This window comes from Pongo abelii, chromosome 17, assembly GCF_028885655.2.
Source record: "Pongo abelii isolate AG06213 chromosome 17, NHGRI_mPonAbe1-v2.0_pri, whole genome shotgun sequence".
In the NCBI taxonomy this organism is placed as follows: Eukaryota; Metazoa; Chordata; class Mammalia; order Primates; family Hominidae; genus Pongo; species Pongo abelii.
The window spans coordinates 68,285,663-68,304,876 of record NC_072002.2 but is presented as its reverse complement, the minus strand read 5'-3'; the positions used below and the strand labels follow the sequence as shown (position 1 = coordinate 68,304,876).

Genomic DNA, 19,214 nt, shown 5'->3' with positions numbered 1-19,214 from the left:
GCTGGGATTACAGGCATGAGTCACTGCGCCTGGCTTCTTAAAGAATTTTCAACCCAGAATTTCATATCCAGCCAAACTAAGCTTTGTAAGTAAAAGAGAAATAAAATCCTTTACAGACAAACAAAAGAGAAATAAAATTCTTTACAGACAAACAAATGCTGAGAGATTTTGTCACCACCAGGCCTGCCTTACAAGAGCTCCTGAAGGAGGCACTAAACATGGAAAGGAACAACCGGTACTAGCCACTGCAAAAACGTACCAAATTGTAAAGACCATTGACATGATGAAGAAACTGCATCAATTAACAGGCAAAATAACCAGCTAGCATCATAATGACAGGATTAAATTCACACATAACAATATTAACCTTAAGTGCAAACAGGCTAAATTCTCCAATTAAAAAACACAGACTGGCAAATTGGATAAAGAGTCAAGACCCATCAATGTGCTATATTCAGGAGACCCATCTCACGTGCAGACACACACATAGGCTCAAAATGAAGGGATGGAGGAAGATTTACCAAGCAAATGGAAAGCAAAAACAGACTTTAAGCCAACAAAGAAAGATCAAAAGAGACAAAGAAGGCCATTACATAATGGTAAAGGGGTCAATGCAACAAGAAGAGCTAAGTATCCTAAATGCCTATGCACCCAATGCAGGAGCACCCAGATTCATAAAGCAAGTTCCTATAGACTGTACTACAAAGAGATTTAGACTCCCACACAATAATAGTGGGTGACTTTAACACCCCACTATCAGTATTAGATCAATGAGATAGAAAATTAACAAGGATATCCAGTAGTTGAACTCAGCTCTGGACCAAGCAGACCTAATAGACACCTACACAACTCTCCAGCCCAAATCAACAGAATATACATCCTTTGCAGCACCATATCGCATATTCTACAATTGACCACATAATTGGAGGTAAAACACTCTTCAGCAAATGGAAAAGAACGGAAATAATAACAAACAAACAGTCTCTCAGACCACAGTGCAATCAAATTAGGACTCAAGATTAAGAAACTCACTCAAAACCACACAACTACATGGAAACTGAACAACCTGCTCCTGAATGACTACTGGGTAAATAACAAAATGAAGGCAGAAATAAAGATGTTCTTTGAAACCAATGAGAACAAAGACACAACATACCAGAATCTCTGGGACACATTTAAAGCAGTGTGTAAAGGGAAATTTATAGTACTAAATGCCCACAACAGAAAGCAGAAAAGATCTGAAATCAACACCATAACATCACAATTGAAAGAACTAGAGAAGCAAGAGCAAACAAATTCAAAAGCTAGCAGAAGACAAGAAATAACTAAGATCAGAGCAGAACTGAAGGAGATAGAGACAGGAAAAACCCTTCAAAAAATCAACGAATTAAGGAGCTGGTTTTTTGAAAAGATCAACAAAATAGACTGCTAGCCAGACTACTAAAGAAGAAAAGAGAGAAGAATCAAACGGGCACAATCAACAATGATAAAGGGGATATCACCACCGATCCCACAGAAATCAAACTACCATCCGAGAATACTATAAACACCTCTATGCAAATAAACTAGAAAATCTAGAGAAATGGATAAATTACTGGACACATACATGGAACATATCTCAAAATAATAAGAGCTATTTACAACAAACCCACAGCCAGTATCATACTAAATGGGCAAAAACTGGAAGTACTCTCTTTGAAAACTGGCACAAGACAAGGATGCCCTCTCTCACCACTCCTATTCAACATAGTGTTGGAAGTTCTGGCCAGAGCAATCAGGCAGGAGGAAGAAATAAAGGGTATTCAATGAGGAAAAGAGGAAGTCAAATTGCCTCTGTTTGCAGAAGACATGATTGTATATTTAGAAAACCCCATCATCTCAGCCCCAAATCTCCTTAAGCTGATAAGCAACTTCAGCAAAGTCTCAGGATACAAAATCAATGTGCAAAAATCACAAGCATTCCTATACACCAATAACAGACAAACAGAGAGCCAAATCATGAGTGAACTCCCATTCACAACTGCTACAAAGAACAAAATTCCTAGGAATACAACTTACAAGGAATGTGAAGGACATCTTCAATGAGAACTACAAGCCACTGCTCAAGGAATTAAGAGAGGACACAAACAAATGGAAAAACATTGCATGTTCATAGATAGGAAGAATCAATACCATGAAAATGACCACATTGCCCAAAGTAATTTATAGATTCAACGCTATCCCCATCAGGCTACCATTGACTTTCTTCACAGAATTGGAAAAAGGTACTTTAAATTTCATATGGAATGGAAAAAGAGCTCGTATAGCCAAGAGAATCCTAAGCAAAAAAGAACAAAGCTGGAGGCATCATGCTACCTGACTTCAAAATATATTACAAGGCTACAGTAACCAAAACAGCATGATACTGGTACCAAAACAGATATATAGACCAACAGAACAGAACGGAGGCCTCAGAAATAATACCATACATCTACAACCATCTGATCTTTGACAAACCTGACAAAAACAGGCAATGGGGAAAGGATTCCCTATTTAATAAATGGTGTTGGGAAAACTGGCTAGCCATAGGCAGAAGGCTGAAACTGGATCCCTTCTTTACACCTTATACAAAAATTAACTCAAGATGGATTAAAGACTTAAACATAAGACCTAAAACCATAAAAACCCTAGAAGAAAACCTAGGCAATACCATTCAGGACATAAGCATGGGAAAAGACTTTATGACTAAAACACCAAAAGCAATGACAACAAAAGCCAAAACTGACAAAAGGGATCTAATTAAAGATCTTCTGCACAGCAAAAAAGCTATCATCAGAGTGAACAGGCAACCTACAGAATGGGAAAAAATTTTTGCAATCTATCCATCTGACAAAAGACTAATATTCAGAATCTACAAAGCACTTAAACAAATTTACAAGAAAAAAAAATCCCATCAAAAAGTGGGCAAAGGATATGAACAGACACTTCTCAAAAGAGGACATTTATGCAGCCAACAAACATATGAAAAATTGCTCATCATCACTGGTCATTAGAGAAATGCAAATCAAAACCACAATGAGATACCATCTCAGGCCAGTTGGAATAGCTATCATTAAAAAGTCAGGAAACAACAGATGCTGGAGAGGATGTGGAGAAATAGGAATGCTTTTACACTGTTGGTTGGAGTGTAAATTAGCTCAACCATTGTGGAAGACAGTGTGGCAATTCCTCAAGAATCTAGAACTAGAAATGCCATTTGGCCCAGAATCATACCCAAAGGATTATAAATCATTCTACTATAAAGAAACATGCACATGTATATTTATTGCGGCACTGTTCACAATAGCAAAGACTTGGAACCAACCCAAATGCCCATCAGTGATGGACTGGATAAAGAAAATGTGGCACATATACACCATGGAATACAATGCAGCCATAAAAAAGGATGAGTTTATATCCTTTGTAGGGAGGAAACCATCACTCTCAGCAAACTAACACAAGAACAGAAAGCCAAACACCACATGTTCTCACTCATAAGTGGGAGTTGAACAATGAGGACACATGTACACCAGGGCCTCTCGGGGATTGGGGGGTAGGGGAGGGATAGCATTAGGAGAAATACCTAATGTAGATGACGGGTTGGTGGGTGCAGCAAACCACCATGGCACGTGTATATCTATGTAACAAACCTGTACATTCTGCACATGTACCCCAGAAATTAAAGTATAATAAAGAAATCTACATTATTGTGATTGTAAGTAAGTTTAATAGAATGTACATGCATTTGTTAGTCTTTTGAAATTCGGTCTCTTATTTTGAAAACTTTACACCACTGAATTTTCTTTTTTCCTAATCCTACTCTTTAATGCCATTGCTCCTCATCAGCATCTCTAAAAACAAAAATTGTCTGCATGCCCAGTCTTCTATCCCCAAGTTTTCAGCTGGCCCCCGTGATCCTGGCTGCAGACATCATGATGTGGCTCTTGACTTTGACAGAAGTAAAAATGGCTTTACATAGATGGGTTCCCTCTTTAGCAAAATCCATCCTTAGTACCACATAGATAGAATAGGAAAGTGCCTAACGTACTAGACAGGAGTGAGAGGGCCCTTCCTCGGGATGGAATATATCACCAATCCCTAAGGGATAATTTCTGTTGTGTTCAAAATGAATATAGTGAACAGGTATAGGATTTCCATCTATAATTCATAATTCTTATATTTTAAGTGGAGCAAAATAAATGCTTTTTGGAACTGGTTGACATTTAAGGCAGCAAAAACCCTTTAACAAACACAATAGCAACTGGTCCACCAGTAAAATACTCTCATTTCAGATGAGTACTTTTGTCCAGTTCAGGTCAGGCACTGGCTTCAGGACACCTACGTGAAACAAATTGGCTTAGTGGCATGACATTTAGCTCTGCCAAGATCTCTGAAAGCAAAGAAACCTGCTTTTGTCCATGACATGCCCCTGCTCTGCAATTCAGAGTAGAGTACTGAGTGAGAATGAAATACATTCTAGCAAGGAACTTGTTTTTACATGATGAAATAGTCAGAATTCATTGTACAAATAGCATACAATTACACAGCAGAGTCAAATCTCAAGGTACTTTATAATAATTAATGTCAATACATATAAATGATTGCTACAGAATAACTGGGAAAATATTACAAAAATGGAAATGAGGAATTTTCTTCTATCTAAAAACTACAATATGTGATAGAAATACAGCAAGCCAATAACTCTAAGCAAGACTTTGAGACATGAACACCTCTAGAAACCCAATTCACTTATTAATCTCAGAAGAACGACGTGACACAATATTTTTACATAACCCCAGTTTCTTACAGCCTGTATTTTTTTAAAAATACCCTGGAGAATAATCGATGAACTCCATTGCACTCCTCATTTTATCTAGGTCAACTTTCATTTATTAGTTGATTTCCCATTTGAGGGAGAACAGAGGCAGAAAAATAGCATGAATAAAGCTGACCAGCCTTCCCACTAGCTAAGACAAGACAATGTCAGAACTAAAAGGAAGAGTGGAAATCACTTAAACTGCTCCTCTACCACCTACTTGTTTCAAAGACAAGAAAGTGGGGGCACCAATTTTGTACTGATTTGTAGAAATGAGGCCCCCAAGACTACCTATTGGTTGAAGTTTTCAAATACAATGCAGCTAAACTGTTCCCCAGGGATAACTCATTTGCTTATTGTGGCTAAGAGCAGTACTGCAGTTACTTATTAAGAAGAAATATTTGTCCATCACAACTATATAAATATAAATATTTACTGATAGGTCAGTGAATACATGTAATGCAAATGTATGTACCATATCTTTTCTTTCTTTATGGTTGGAGAGAAATTCAGCTTTATTTGTGCCTTCAGAAGGCAGCAGACCTTTGGAATAAGACTTTAGTGATTCATTTCATATAAAACTCAAAGGTCTTTCAGATAACTTTGGAGGAAAAAGAGTTTCCACCTTGGCAAAGTCAACTTTTTTCTTTTAATACGTGTGCCTTTCTCTGTTTCCCAAGGCGACTAATAAGATATATCCACCCAGACTCATGAAATGTTTTCTGCTTGAGAGAGAACAGGAATGTTTAGTGTTCTCTAAGGCATTTAGAAACTAATACGGAATGGCGGGAAACGGGAAGTTAATTGTTTCTGACAGTGATTTAGAGCATATTTAGTTTCCTAGAAAGGAGGGTGAGTGTTATTTATTTTAAACAGTCACTTGGAACACATATTAGATCTTAGTTGCTTTGCATTGTGCATAGCTTTGCTCAAAAAATTCTTGATGAATGAAGATGTATTTTAAAAATCTGTAAAATCTTGGGCAGGAGTAGAACATCCATTGCCTTTTGATTTTAGATAAAGTTAAAAAAATCACTAAGCATTTTGTCATATAACTACTTTTATCTAATAATCCTTACTTTGAAAAATAAAAACATCTTCTAGAGAATAAATAATCAATTAATTTCTTTTTCTTTTTTCTTTTTTTTTCTGCCTCTGCCTCCTGAGTAGCTGGGACTATAGGCGCATGCCACCATGCCCAGCAATTTTTTTTGTATTTTTAGTAGAGATGGGGTTTCACCATGTTGGCTAGGATGGTCTCGATCTCTTGACCTTGTGATCTGCCTGCCTCAGCCTCCCAAAATGCTGGGATTACAGGCATGAGCCACCTCGCCCAGCCCAATCAATTAATTTCTAATAGATTTTATTTTTAGAGGCATTTGAGGTTCACAGGAAAATTGAGCAGAAGGTACAGAGATTTCTCACATGCCTCCTATCCCACATACACACAACCTACTCACTCTCAAAATCACAAGTCACACATGAGACTTTTAACCACAGATAAAAACAAATTTTATACTAGTCAATTCCCTTTATTCATTTTCGTTGAGCTTTAACTTTTGGAATCATTTTCCCCATGATTCAACAAGAGAGAGTTTCACATGCTGCACCAGTTTAAGAGGAAAAAGGAAAGAGTAAATTGATGTTGGACCTCAATGAATAAATTTTCAAAAGAAAACTATGCCTTTAAAAAAAGGGACAAGAAATGAGTAACACAACACGAATAAAAATAGTGAATTACTAATTTTAAAATTCCTGAATTTTGGCTTGTACCAGTCATGATGGAGAAACCCGATAAAGGTCATTCTACACATTCTTTTTTTTTAATTTGAAATAGAGTCTAGCTCCATCACCCAGGCTGGATTGCAGTGTCCCACTCTCAGCTCAATGCAATCTCTACCTCCCAGGCTTAAAAGATTATCATGCATCAGCCTCCCGAGTAGCTGGGACTATAGGCATGCGCCACCACACCCAACTAATTTAGTAGAGACAGGGTTTCACCATATTGGCCAGGCTTGTCTCCAAATCCTGACCTCAAGTGATCTGCCCACCTCAGCCTCTCAAAGTCTACACATTCTTTTCATGTTTCCCTTTAAAGTCAGAGAATATACAAGAAATCAAAAGAGTGTAGAAGACAACAAACCAATAGGCAGAATACTAAACTAACATTAAAACTTGTCTTTTTTTTGTTGCAGAGAGCTTCAGTTTAGAAGTGAAGAAGGCACTTGTGGGCTCTCAGTTCTTTGATTGGAATTCCATTTCCAGTTGTCTTGGGATTTGAAAATTTTGGTTGTTAGACTTTCTACATCTTTCTTATTTAATTCCCTTCGATGCAGTTTGGGTAACTATTTTTCCTCGAGTTTTTGCACACAATTCTATTCTGTAGATACTATGTGCAGTGAGAAAAGAGAAAATAAATCTAATTCTCTCTTGGCTATCTTTGATGCCTTTTAATTCTAACCTTGCTGTATCTAGACGATTTATGATTTCTTAGAGCTGTCCCTGTTTGGTTAGAAAAATATACCTTACCTCAAAAATATATTTTATTGTTGTTACTATCACATCTATTACAAAACATCCTATCTCACATGAGCTGCTGAGTCACCTGTTCTTAACTAAGAGATGAAAGCCATAAAATCGATTTGAAAATACTGTGCTCAAAAAAAAAAAAAGAGTCAAATGGCACAGCAGAAATCACCAGGTGTATACAATAGCTTGAGAGTCTCTTTTCATTCCTACCTTCCTTCAAATAAATGAAATAATACCCTGGAAATCCTTCTTTTTCTGATAATTAATTTTTAAAGCTGAAAAAGTATCACTTACCTGATTAAAGAAATCTAAAGCATTCATCCAAGTATTGGTTCATCAGCAATCAGTGAGACATAACCAACAGATACCAAATATGTTGGAAGATATCACTTGATTATTAATTTCCTATTTAATAGGACATATTAATTTCAAACACCCATCACATCATTGTTTGATGGAACCACTTGACATTTGTTTCCCCACCACTTCCCCTTGTATTGTCAGTGGAGTGTGCTGTGGAAAGGTGCCGAGGGAATCAGTACAAATGCACATGAGCTAGGATCCAAAGCACTGTGTTGGAAAGGAACATTCTAGTACCACAGTCATAGGGAAATCAACTTTTCTAAAGGATAAGAAGGTCAGAATGCAACATATTTTACAAGACACCTTTGCTATTATTCATTTGTTCTTATTAAAAAGAGGAAAATGCATTACACTGAGTTCTTCCTGCTCCGAAACCTCGGTCCACTGACAGTGTTGGGAATGGCACAGGCCGGAGAGTGAACTGCGGGTGGGGATATCCACAGGTGGGAGACGGGAGGATTCCTGGGTACTGGGCACTTTCTAGGGTCGGCACCGGGATGGCGCTCACAACAGCTGCAAAAGAAAAAGGTTAATGGGTTTTTTGAATCTTATGTATATACTCAACAAGCAAAAAGAAAACGGTGGTATTTTCAGATCCTCAAATCTATACATACTCTTCACAGTATCAAGTAGGTTCCCTTACTTACCTCTCTCCACCAATCCCACTTTTTACTTTAGAAAAGACAGCTCACCCCTCAAGCATCATACTACGAAATATTACCCTGCAGTTTAAAACATTCCAGGGCTCCAAACAAAGAAACAGTTAATCAAGTTACCATAAATCCACTTTAACATGTTATGTCGGTCATGTTGTTTGTTTGTCTTGGTCTTAGTCTTTCTTTTAAGGATGAACTGTGGCATTAGAAAGGTTAGGTTGTTCACAAATCAAATATATTGTGTAGAGTGGGTTGAAAAAATGTTGGGAATTTTCCATTAATTCTGTAAAAGGATGTATTGCTCTTGAGGGACAGTCGAGAGAGAGCGAGAGAGAGAGAGAAGCAAACTGTTTTCTGAATAGTCATACTTAGGATTTATCCTTAAATAGAAAATAACTTCAAATACCCAAATCATTGCAGGTGAGTGACATATTAAGTGTAACTGAATGTTTTTCAGGAATATCAACTTTTTTTAGTTACAGTGGCTGAAACTCACAGATAAAAAACATACACAATATCTTCTAGGTTTAGATAGTATTGTTCAATTTCATTATTCAATAGCTATTCAATTATATATTATTAAATATTCCAATTGTAGTCAATCTTTATCTTATCTTATAAAGTGTTTAGTATTCCCTATCTTTTATTATGCCAAAGCAAAATTTAAGTCAGCTACCTGAATGATCAGTTTAGCAGTATATTCCTGTCTATGAAATTAATAATTTATTTATATTTATTTAGATGGTAATGCCAATAACTGGAGTTCAACATACACATACATGCATGCACATTTACCAAATGAAAATCTTTTGTCATATTCCTCATTTTATAACATTATAATTGTAGACACAAATTACACTGCATATTGTAAATCAATGAGAAACAACCTATAGATTTCTTTTAAATTCTAACTAAAAATTCAGATTAAATATATAAAAGATAAAAATTTTAAAAGGGCTGCTTCTAGTAAACTAGCTATTAAAATTACATACCAGAATTTATTTTTCAGTATATTTACAATATGTCTGAAAATGCATTTGAACATGTTTACTTGAACTGAAAAATGAAGTCAGACTGTTTCAGATAAAGCATTTTGATGGACTGGTTTGAAAATGAAGAGTGACTGTGCTAATCAGATTAAATGATTAGTATTTCCTATAAATTGAATAAAAATATAAATCATTTAAAGATAAATCATTTCAACAAAAATTGCATTAGTGAAGATCTAAGTGATATTTCAATTTTCCTAATCTTGTCTTTATTTTATTTTTCAGTAAAAAATTGTTGGGTTTTATTGGGTTTTTGTTCTATCACAAATTCTTGCTTTGGAGTGTAGAGTGATGACATTAATAGAATTTTTTTAAAAAATACATGTTATTGTGTATATTAGAGGTTTATGACATATTTTGAGACACATATAGATACATGTAGATAGTAGGTTGGTTACCATAGTGAAGTAGATTAACATATCTATCAGTTCACAGTTACTTTTTGTGACAAAGTAACAAAGTAGCTAAAATCTACTTATTTAACAAAAATCCCTAATACAATACAATTGTATTAACTTTAGTTCTTATGCTGTAGGTTAGGTCTCTAGACTTGTTCATCTCACATGTCTGCTATTTTGTATTCTTTGGCCTACATCTCCCATTTCCTCTCCCCCTCCCACCTGTGGGAACCACTGTTTCATTCTCTATCTCTGTGTATTTGAGCTTATATATGTATTATTTCACATATATATTTCACATATAAATGAGATTGTTGAAAGGTTCATACTACCCAAAGCAATATGCAGATTTAACACAATCCCCATCAAAATTCTAATGGCATTCTTCACAGAGATAGAAAAAAATCTTAAAATTTCTATGAAACCACAACAAATATTGAATAACCAAAGCAATACTGAGAAAGAAAAACAAAGTTAGATGCACTGCACTTCCTGATTAGAAATTATGTTAAAAAGGTATAGTCTCTTCCATAAATGGTGCTGGGGGAATGATTTTCACATTGAAAATAATGAAATTGGACCGTTATCTCACACCATATAGAAAAATTGACACAAAATAGATAAAATACCTACATGTAAGACCCAGAAGGTAATTCCTAGGAGAGAACATAGGGAAAAAGCTCCTTGATTTTGGTCTTGTTTATGATCTTTTTAGGTTTCACACCAAAAGCTTGGCTTCAAAAACAAAAATAAATAAATGAAACTGCACCAGACTAAAAAGCTTCTGCACAGCAAAGGAAATAATCACCAAAAGAAAGGGCAACCTAATCTTGTCTTTATATATTGTTACAAAAAGTGCCTCTCGGTGAAAGCAATTTTCAAGTTTATTTATTTTAAAATTGCTTGATAAATTTTGGTACAGCTTTTTATTGTGAACCTCCTAGAAAACAAGAAAGTAAATAACTTGAATGAGTAACAAATACTTCTGCAAGTGAGGTGGTTTCTAACATTTTCATTTAGAGTATAATTGAAGGAGAATCTCAGCTAGTTGTTAGTTGAAAAATTATCAAAAATAACAGAATGAGAAGTCACAATGTGATTTTGGCATGTAATTTGGGAGACATTCCAATTGTTCAGTGATTGCTATAAAGATCTCATTGTTATAGTACTCATTCATATATATATACATACACACTATATATATATATATATATATATATACATACACACTATATATATATATATATATATATATGCAAACATATGCAAAGCTTTCACAGTGTTTAGATCAATAAAAAGCACACTGGAATAGAATTAATGCAATAAGCAACATTCATACATGGATGTATGCAATTAACGTACAAAAAGCCCCGTTCATGTCATTAAGTGATAACACTCCAATACAATTTTACTCTATATGCCACTGTGGAGAAACACTAATTGTAACGTTAACAAGATCCACAGGAAAGAAAATTAACAAAGACTCACAGTCACTGGAAATACAAACATAAAATAAAATTTTGGTTTATTTAAATTTTATGCTGCAAAAAAGTAAGATATATAATCAACAGAAGACCCACAAACATAAAAATAGATCATGTTTGTATGTTAATCTGTAGGGAAAATAAATTGTAGATTCTAGTTCAAGGAGAAAAATGAGTGGTGTTAACTTTTATCTGTTAACAAGGCACTTCCTCACATATCTTTTAAGGGGATGATGTTGGTATCAAACTACTATGGTATTTTTGTGCTTTTAGATTGGTTTAAAAGTGTGTTATATCAGAAAAATTCCATCTTTCACAGGTATTTAATGTATAACAAAATATTTTAAGTGTCAAATTTTAAATATATGAGAGGATACACACATGAATGAACATTTGAGAGTAAGTAGTACAAAGCACAATGCCTCAATAAAGATATTTTATAAAAAGCACATTATGGATCTATAAACACGTAAACAGACTCCATAAAAAGGGAAATTTTAAAAATGACAAGGAAACTTTTAAAAAGAATCAGAGATTCAAACCAGATACCAGCCAAAATGTTATAAATTCCTTAAAGAAATAAGTTATAATTTTGTTGTCTTTGTGTCTTTTCTAGTACAGTGCTAGAGATACTTCATATTTTTCAAGTGAGTTTAATATGAAGGATTTTCTAGGAGTATTATTTAGAAATCTGTCATTTTAACACACTGGAGACTTTTAGAGTGGCTTGATATATGATTTAGTCTCCTGGGGTATATAGTTAATATAACTATAATAATAATGATAACAATAATAATGTAGTTGAACACATTTGTAAATACAAGCCATACAAGAGCATAAAGTCTATTTTTAAACAACTCAAATTCCCAGACTCTGAGGCAGTCAACTGAATTACTTCACCTGTCTTACTGATCAAATGGATCACTGCAGTCATTAAAGTGGATTGCTAGGTTGCAAAACATTCCCGGTATTGATAATTTTTACTCATAAATGTGACAATGTTAGTATCCTTTAAATATAGAAGATACTCATTTCACAAACTGTGCATACTATATTTTCTTATCAAAATGAGTATATTATAATACAAGCAATAATATTATTAACAAATGTTTCACAATGCTTTTAGAAAAAGAGTTTCAAAAGTATCTTCTGATTTGGAGCCAAACAAATTTGGAGAGAGAAACATAAAACAATTTTGCAAGCCATATAATCTTTTAGTTAGAGTGCTGAGAGCACTCTAGAGACTCTTACACTGCAGTTCCAAGTCTTTCATTACTGAAGAAAGAAATTTTACTTTCTAATAGTTTTGTATTTTTGCTGCTGACCTGATTACAAAGGGTTTACAAATAATAAACTTCTTTCAAAAATAATAAATCTGTTGTATGTTTCTGCATCTCAAAAGTGCTCATTATTTCGTGACATCAAATAGAATAGCCAGTATCCCAAAGCTTCGATCTTGAAGTATTTTATTCTATGATTCATTTCTGAAAAGGCACAGAAGTCTACATTTACTTATAACAAAAAATAATCATTCTTAAAGTAAGTTGGATAAAACATTAGGTATTAAGATATCTTTTGGTATTCTTCCCCTTGATGTCAGTTTTGAAAGTCGGAAATACACACACACACAAACACACACATACACACAAACACACAAAACGCTTCAACTCAAAGCATTCACTCCACTGCTATGTTTATGTAAAACAGCTCAGAGAGCGATATCATCAAGCATTTTCAATAAATCTCTGCTCTGCGGCAAAATATGACAAGAAATCTGTTCTGACACAGCTTTCTGACAATTGAATTTATCTCTGACATTGATGCACAAAATTTTTCAAGTAGAAATTCCCTCACCAAATTACTTAGCTCCCTGAACAAGGCACATTGGTATTTGAAAACTTCCATAATATTCTTTAAAATGTTAGCACTAAATACTACCTATAGGAAATCAAAAGTAAAGATTTTTTTCAGCTACAAGATTTAAGAAATAAGAAAACCCTCCCTAGATATTTCTCAACGTGGTACTCGACAGAACTGAGAGATTTGTTGAGGAGACGAAGGAGACAAAGATAATGGTATGTCGAAATGAAAGAGCTTAACTGAAATGATTTTTCATTCTGCCTCTTTTTATCTTCTCTTTTCCACAATGACCTGTATATTATCTGGGACATTTGGAAATTTAGCCTCTATTGTCCTTGATAAATATTCATATCTCCTTCACATTTTCAGGTGTTCTTTGATAAGCAAGTGCCACAGAATGACATTCACAAGTATCCACAAACTCCATGGAGGGTCGCTTTTGGAAAAGCCCTAAGATTCATAAATATGTGCTTTGCAGTTATTCTTAATATAATGGTAAAGAGTCCAAGTGCTGAAGTAAAACTGCCTGGATTCATTACCTAGTTCTACTCCTTGCTAGTGAATAAGCATCATAGCCAGCATAAAAGATGCCTCCCACTGATCCCACTTCATGGAGTTCACATGCCTGCGGGGTTCCCTTGCACATTTTACCAGGCTTGGTCTGATGAGCAATAGAATGCAGCAGAAATGACGGTATGTCTCTTCTAAGATAAGGTTTAAAAAGATTGTACATGCTCACTCTCTTTTTCTCTCTCGCCTCTCTTCTCTCTTTTAGATCACTCATCTGGGGGAAGCCAGGTGTCATGTCTTGGGGAATCCAGGTGTTACGTCTTAAGGACAGGCTGGCAGACCTGTGCATAGGCCTATGTGGCGAGAAACTAGACCCTCAGCTCAAGACACTGAAAGAAACCTCATGAAACAGCTTGAAGCTCTGACCCTGAACCACCTAGCTAAACCGCTCTTAGATACCTGATTCTCAGATACTATTGAGAAAATAAACAATAATTGTTTTATGTTGCTACATTTTGGGGGTAATTTGTTACATAATAATAGCTATACGTTGAAGAGCAAATTATTCAAGCTCTGTTTTTCAGTTTCCTCATCTGCACAATGGAGTACTGATTTTATGATGTGGTTGTGAGGATTTAAGAGATCATCCACAGAGAAGTGAAGTGCAACAGAGTACAAGGTCAGAAGTCAGCACCCCTTAAATGTTGGGCATTGTAATTAATTTGCAAGGCTGCAACAGATCCATCCAAAACTGCATTGAATATCTTTTAATTGAAAATATTGTTTAAAACATCCTGTCTTATATTTGAAAAAAAAGAGTGCTATGCATTAAGATAGAGGCAAATAAATAATAGTTTTTAAATTCAAATTTGAACCTGAGGGAAGTATGACCCTGAAAGATTTTTGACATGAGAAAGATAATTTCTAGTTCAAGTTCTTGTTTTGTCATTTTTTATTTTTTTTATTTTTTATTTTTTATTTATTTTTATTTATTTTTATTATTAAGCTGAAGGAAGGCCTTTAATTTATTGAAGTCTATCTGGCCCAATTTTAATGTGGTTTATACACGCTTTCCAAGATGAGATAGAATGTGGACTGGAGGGCTGAGTGCTTGCCACAGCAGGAGCTATGTGTTAAGATCAAATAGAGTGAACTGTGAGAAGGAAACTTTAAGACCCCTGCAATCTCCTACTATACTCCTTCTATCTGGACCTTTACTCCTCTGTCTGGACCTTTTCAACTGAGATCTTCTCAAACGGGATGTGTCTATGAAGCCCAGATATATGAAATAGTTGTGAACATCCAGGTGTACATTTTGGCTTCATGATATTAGACAGAAGGTGAGGCTGCAGGAAAGATAGACTCTGATCTGGTTCCATGGAATTCCTTTGAAATGAGCTTAAGGTATCACAGTATTCTTTTCTAAGCAGACCAGAAAGATTTCCACAATAAATTGTGAATCCATTTGCCTTAGTCATTCATAAGTTACCCCCAGATCCCCAAAACCTTGAGTGAGATAGGAAATGTCGTGAGGTTTAAGAAATGGTCCATTTTGTTGAAGAAATCTCTAAGACATTAGGAATTAAGAAATAATTAGGTAATCTAAGTCTTGAAGGAGATCTGTATTTTTACATTGCAATAGAAACTCTTTCTAGAAGCTAAGTTGGTATACTTTTTATACTCCATCATCTAAAATATTTACTTTCACCAACCCTTTGTCAGATCCCTTCTTCATTACTCCTATATCTTTGAAAAACAAACTACTTATCTTGTAAAATCCTCCCAAAAGATACAATTCTGTACTCTCTACAGGCACCTTTTTAAGCTCTAAGTAATCCTGACTGTGTCTGCATAACTCTACTGACTTGCTGATTTTCTTAGTCCAATAGAATTAACAATAGATTAATTTTGTCTGAAAATTTATTTGCTTATAGAGCTACCAAGAAACGACATCTAGGTCTCCAGTTCTCATTCATTAACAACTTTTTAATTCCATTTTTATACAGAGCCATGGCATCGCACAAAACATTGCATGATGCATAATGAATTGTGTGCCTATAGAGTTTGAATAAAAAATACTGTTCCTTTCAGTAATTCAGAGTAAGAGGTGGAATGAAGTATGTCATCGAAGACTCAAAGAATAAAAACTGATATTGATAATGAATTGATCAGATTAGTATTTAAAATCATGTATTAGGTAATGAGATCATTTCTAATGCAAATTTAAGTGTGCTTTGAATTTTCTTCTCACCGCCATTCCTACAGTTCTGAATAGTTGAAAATGTGTGTGCTGTTGATATTTATCATACTAGAATGGCTCTCTGCACTCCTTACTCCTAGGAAAGCATTCTTGGTTGGTTGTGGGCATCCACAAGGGCTGAAGGGTGATGGAATAAATGCCCAGTCTCAGAAGACTATTGAGCTGGGACCAATCTTAGGATGCTGGTTTCTCACACCTTATATGCATGAGTCAAAGGGACGACCATCTCACAGACGAGTCCCTCTCAATGTCCATTTGTGTAGAAGCAGGCCTCCTGGTAGGACAGCACCTAGAGTCAATAGAACTCCAGTTTTAAAAATCTGCCCTTTCTCATGTAGCTTTATTTCACTTCTCAACAGCTTCTCCAACTCACTGTTGGTGTTCTACAGCCAAGTGACTAATGCAGATGGTGGGAATGGGAAAAAGAGCGTTGGCTCTCATAGTGAATGTTCTAGAAAGCCCAGAAACCAGTAGCCGTTACCATGGCAAAGAGTGTAACTTCCTTTGCTTCAGTGTTTTTGCTAGATGTTTCGGGCTACCTTTTTGAGACTAATTTTTCCTTTAAAGAATGATTTCCTTTTTTTCCCTCAAATATTTACAGAGAAAGGTAAGTGAGAAATATATAAAATTCAAGATACTGCCCCAAAACCTCTCATACTTTAAATGATCTTACAGCTAATCTGCTTCAATCTATATCCTTCCTAGTTTCTATTCCCCTCCTCCTTTTCAGCATTTTACAAAAGAAGAAAATGGGTTGAAAATGGCCAAATAGTTACATCTGATTGTGCAATAAAATCTAGAAATGTAATGTAGATCTAAATCTCTCTTCAAGGAATGCTCTCATCCAAATTAAGTTGCTCACCCAAGGCCACACCCCACTTCTTGGAAATAGCCTGCATGAAAGATTACTTGAGTCAGGATAGAGAAGGCCAGCCCCACTTGCCTCATTTAGGACAACCCTAAAGGACAGCCTCAGGTCAGCTGAGGTCTCCATTAAACAGCATCACCAGTTCAATCCCACCCTTGCCCCAATTCTGTATCCTTCACCCTCACTGGTGTTATTCCAGAAAGCACTTGCCAATAAATCTATTTTCCAATCTCTGTTCTGACTTTTTTGTAATTAATTTCATTATAGTAAGAAACAGCATTTAAAATAATTTTTGGCCATTATACAAATAGTCAACCTTTGCCACCATTTTATGGTAAGAGCAACTAGGCTGGGGAATCAAAAGATTGGGGTTAATCTCCTGCCTGTGCTGTCAGCTGGCATGTTTTTCAGCTAATTCTGCTGTGAAGAATGTTTCGGGATAAGGAGTAGCGTATGCCATATAATATTTTCAACCAAAAAGTATAATATTAGACAAATAAGAAGATTCTGCCTTCCCATGAAATTAAATACATTTTCTCTGTGAGTTTTAAGAGCCAAAATACAACTTCAGATAACTTATGTTTTATCTGTTAATTAACATTTTATAGCATATAGTAAGAAATGTCAAGGAAGAAACAAAATAACAATCTTATAGGAATAATGATTCCTCAATGAAATAGCAACGATCTTTATATATGTGACTAGAAAGCTGAACAATGCTATGGCTTTAGTTTATAGAAGGCTTGATACCCCAGTAAATGTAAATAATTGCAAATGGGGCCATTATAAATTTACCTACTCTCCTGAATGAAGTCATAACTCTGCCAAGATACAGATATATAATTTTTAAACATAGTTATCTATGGCCTTATCAATCATCTCAGATGCAAAGGGCTATTTTATCAAAAAGTTTAAGAATTTATTTTGGCCAGGCACAGTGGCTCACACATGTACTCCCAAAACTTTGGGAGGCAGAGGCAGGAGGATCACTTGAGCCCAGGAGTTTGAGACCAGCCTGGGCAACATGGTGAAACCTCATCTCTTCAAAAAATACAAAAACCAGCTGGGCATGTTGGCTTATGTCTGTAGTTCCATATACTCAGGGGGCTGAGGCAGGAAGATTGCTTGAGCCTGTGAGGTGGAGGTTACAGTGAACAGGGATCATACCACTGCACTGCGGCTGGGCAACAGAGTGAGAGTCTGACTCAAAAAATAAAAAATATTTTAAAATAAACTGTGTTTACATGTTAAAATAATTTTCTTTTGTTGGATACAGTTTCACCAACAAACAGCTTGTAGATAACAATGAATGCAATGTGACCAAGTTATTTAAAAATAACTTTTTTAAAACTTGTCTTTTTTCTCACTGAATTATAATATACACAGGGAAAATTGAGAATATGCTAAATACAGTGCTCAATGTTTTTCCAGAGTGAAATGGCTGGCATCTGTCATCCAGAACAAGAAATAACACATTATGAGAATGTGCCCTATAGTACCTTCTGGTCCACTAATCCACTTCCATCAAAAGTAATTGTCCTCCTGAATTCTAACCCTGTATTAGTCTGTTTTCATGATCCTGATAAAGACATACCCAAGACTGCACAATTTACCAAAAAAAAAAAAAAAAAAAAAGGTTTACTGGACTTACATTTCCACATGGCTGGGAAGGCCTCACAATCATGGCAGAAGGGAAAAGGCAAATCTCACATGGCAGCAGAAAAGAGAAGAAGGCTCGTGCAAGGAGACTCTCATTTTTAAAATCATCAGATCTTGTCAGACTTATTCACTATCATGAGAACAGCATGGGGAAACCCTGGCTCTAAAATTCAGTTACCTCTCACCAGGTCCCTCCAACAGCACATGGGAATTCAAGATGAGATTTGGGTGGGGACACAGCCAAACCATATAATTCTGCCCCTGGCCCCTCTCAATTCTAATGTTCTCACATTTAAAGACTAATCATACCTTTCCAATGGTCCCCCAAAGTCTTAACTCATTTCAGCATTAACTCAAAAGTCCACAGCCCAACATCTCATCTGAGACAAGGCAAGTCCTTTCCACCTATCAGCCTGTAAAATCAAAAGCAAGTTAGTTACTTCCTATATAAAATGGGGTTACAGGCATTGGGTAAATACAGCCATTCCAAATGGGATAAATTAACCAAAACAAAGGGGCTACAGGCCCCATGCAAGTCTGAAATTCAGTAGGGCAGTCAAATCTTAAAGCTCCAAAATGATCTCCTCTGATTCCATGTCTCACATTCAGGTCACACTGATGCAAGAGGTGGGTTCCCATGGTCTTGGGCATCTCCGTCCCTGTGGCTCTGCAGGGTACAGCCTCCCTTTTGGCTGCTTTCATGAGCTGGCATTGAGTGTCTGCAGCTCTTCCAGGTGCACAGTG

The 19,214-nt window shown here is 35.7% G+C and overlaps 1 protein-coding gene and 1 long non-coding RNA gene across 6 annotated transcripts in view; one reads left to right on the top strand and one right to left on the bottom strand.

Annotated features, from left to right (window-relative positions):
- Nucleotides 1-7,269, top strand: part of LOC103892992 (uncharacterized) — an 88,838-nt gene extending 81,569 nt beyond the window's left edge. Inside the window, exon 3 of the long non-coding RNA XR_008515946.2 lies at nt 7,030-7,269. This is a non-coding gene — a long non-coding RNA (uncharacterized LOC103892992). The remainder of the gene's footprint in view (nt 1-7,029) is intronic.
- The window catches only part of DCC (DCC netrin 1 receptor), a 1,201,233-nt gene that overhangs the window by 32,710 nt on the left and 1,149,309 nt on the right, over nt 1-19,214 (bottom strand). For 4 of the 5 annotated variants that reach the window (XM_024235927.3, XM_054537946.2, XM_054537947.2 and 1 more), the window contains exon 26: nt 8,078-8,239. The exons of the other annotated variant lie outside the window; for it this stretch is intronic. In XM_024235927.3, coding sequence (XP_024091695.3) covers nt 8,078-8,239 — 162 coding nt within the window. The remainder of the gene's footprint in view (nt 1-8,077; nt 8,240-19,214) is intronic. 5 annotated transcript variants of the gene reach the window in all.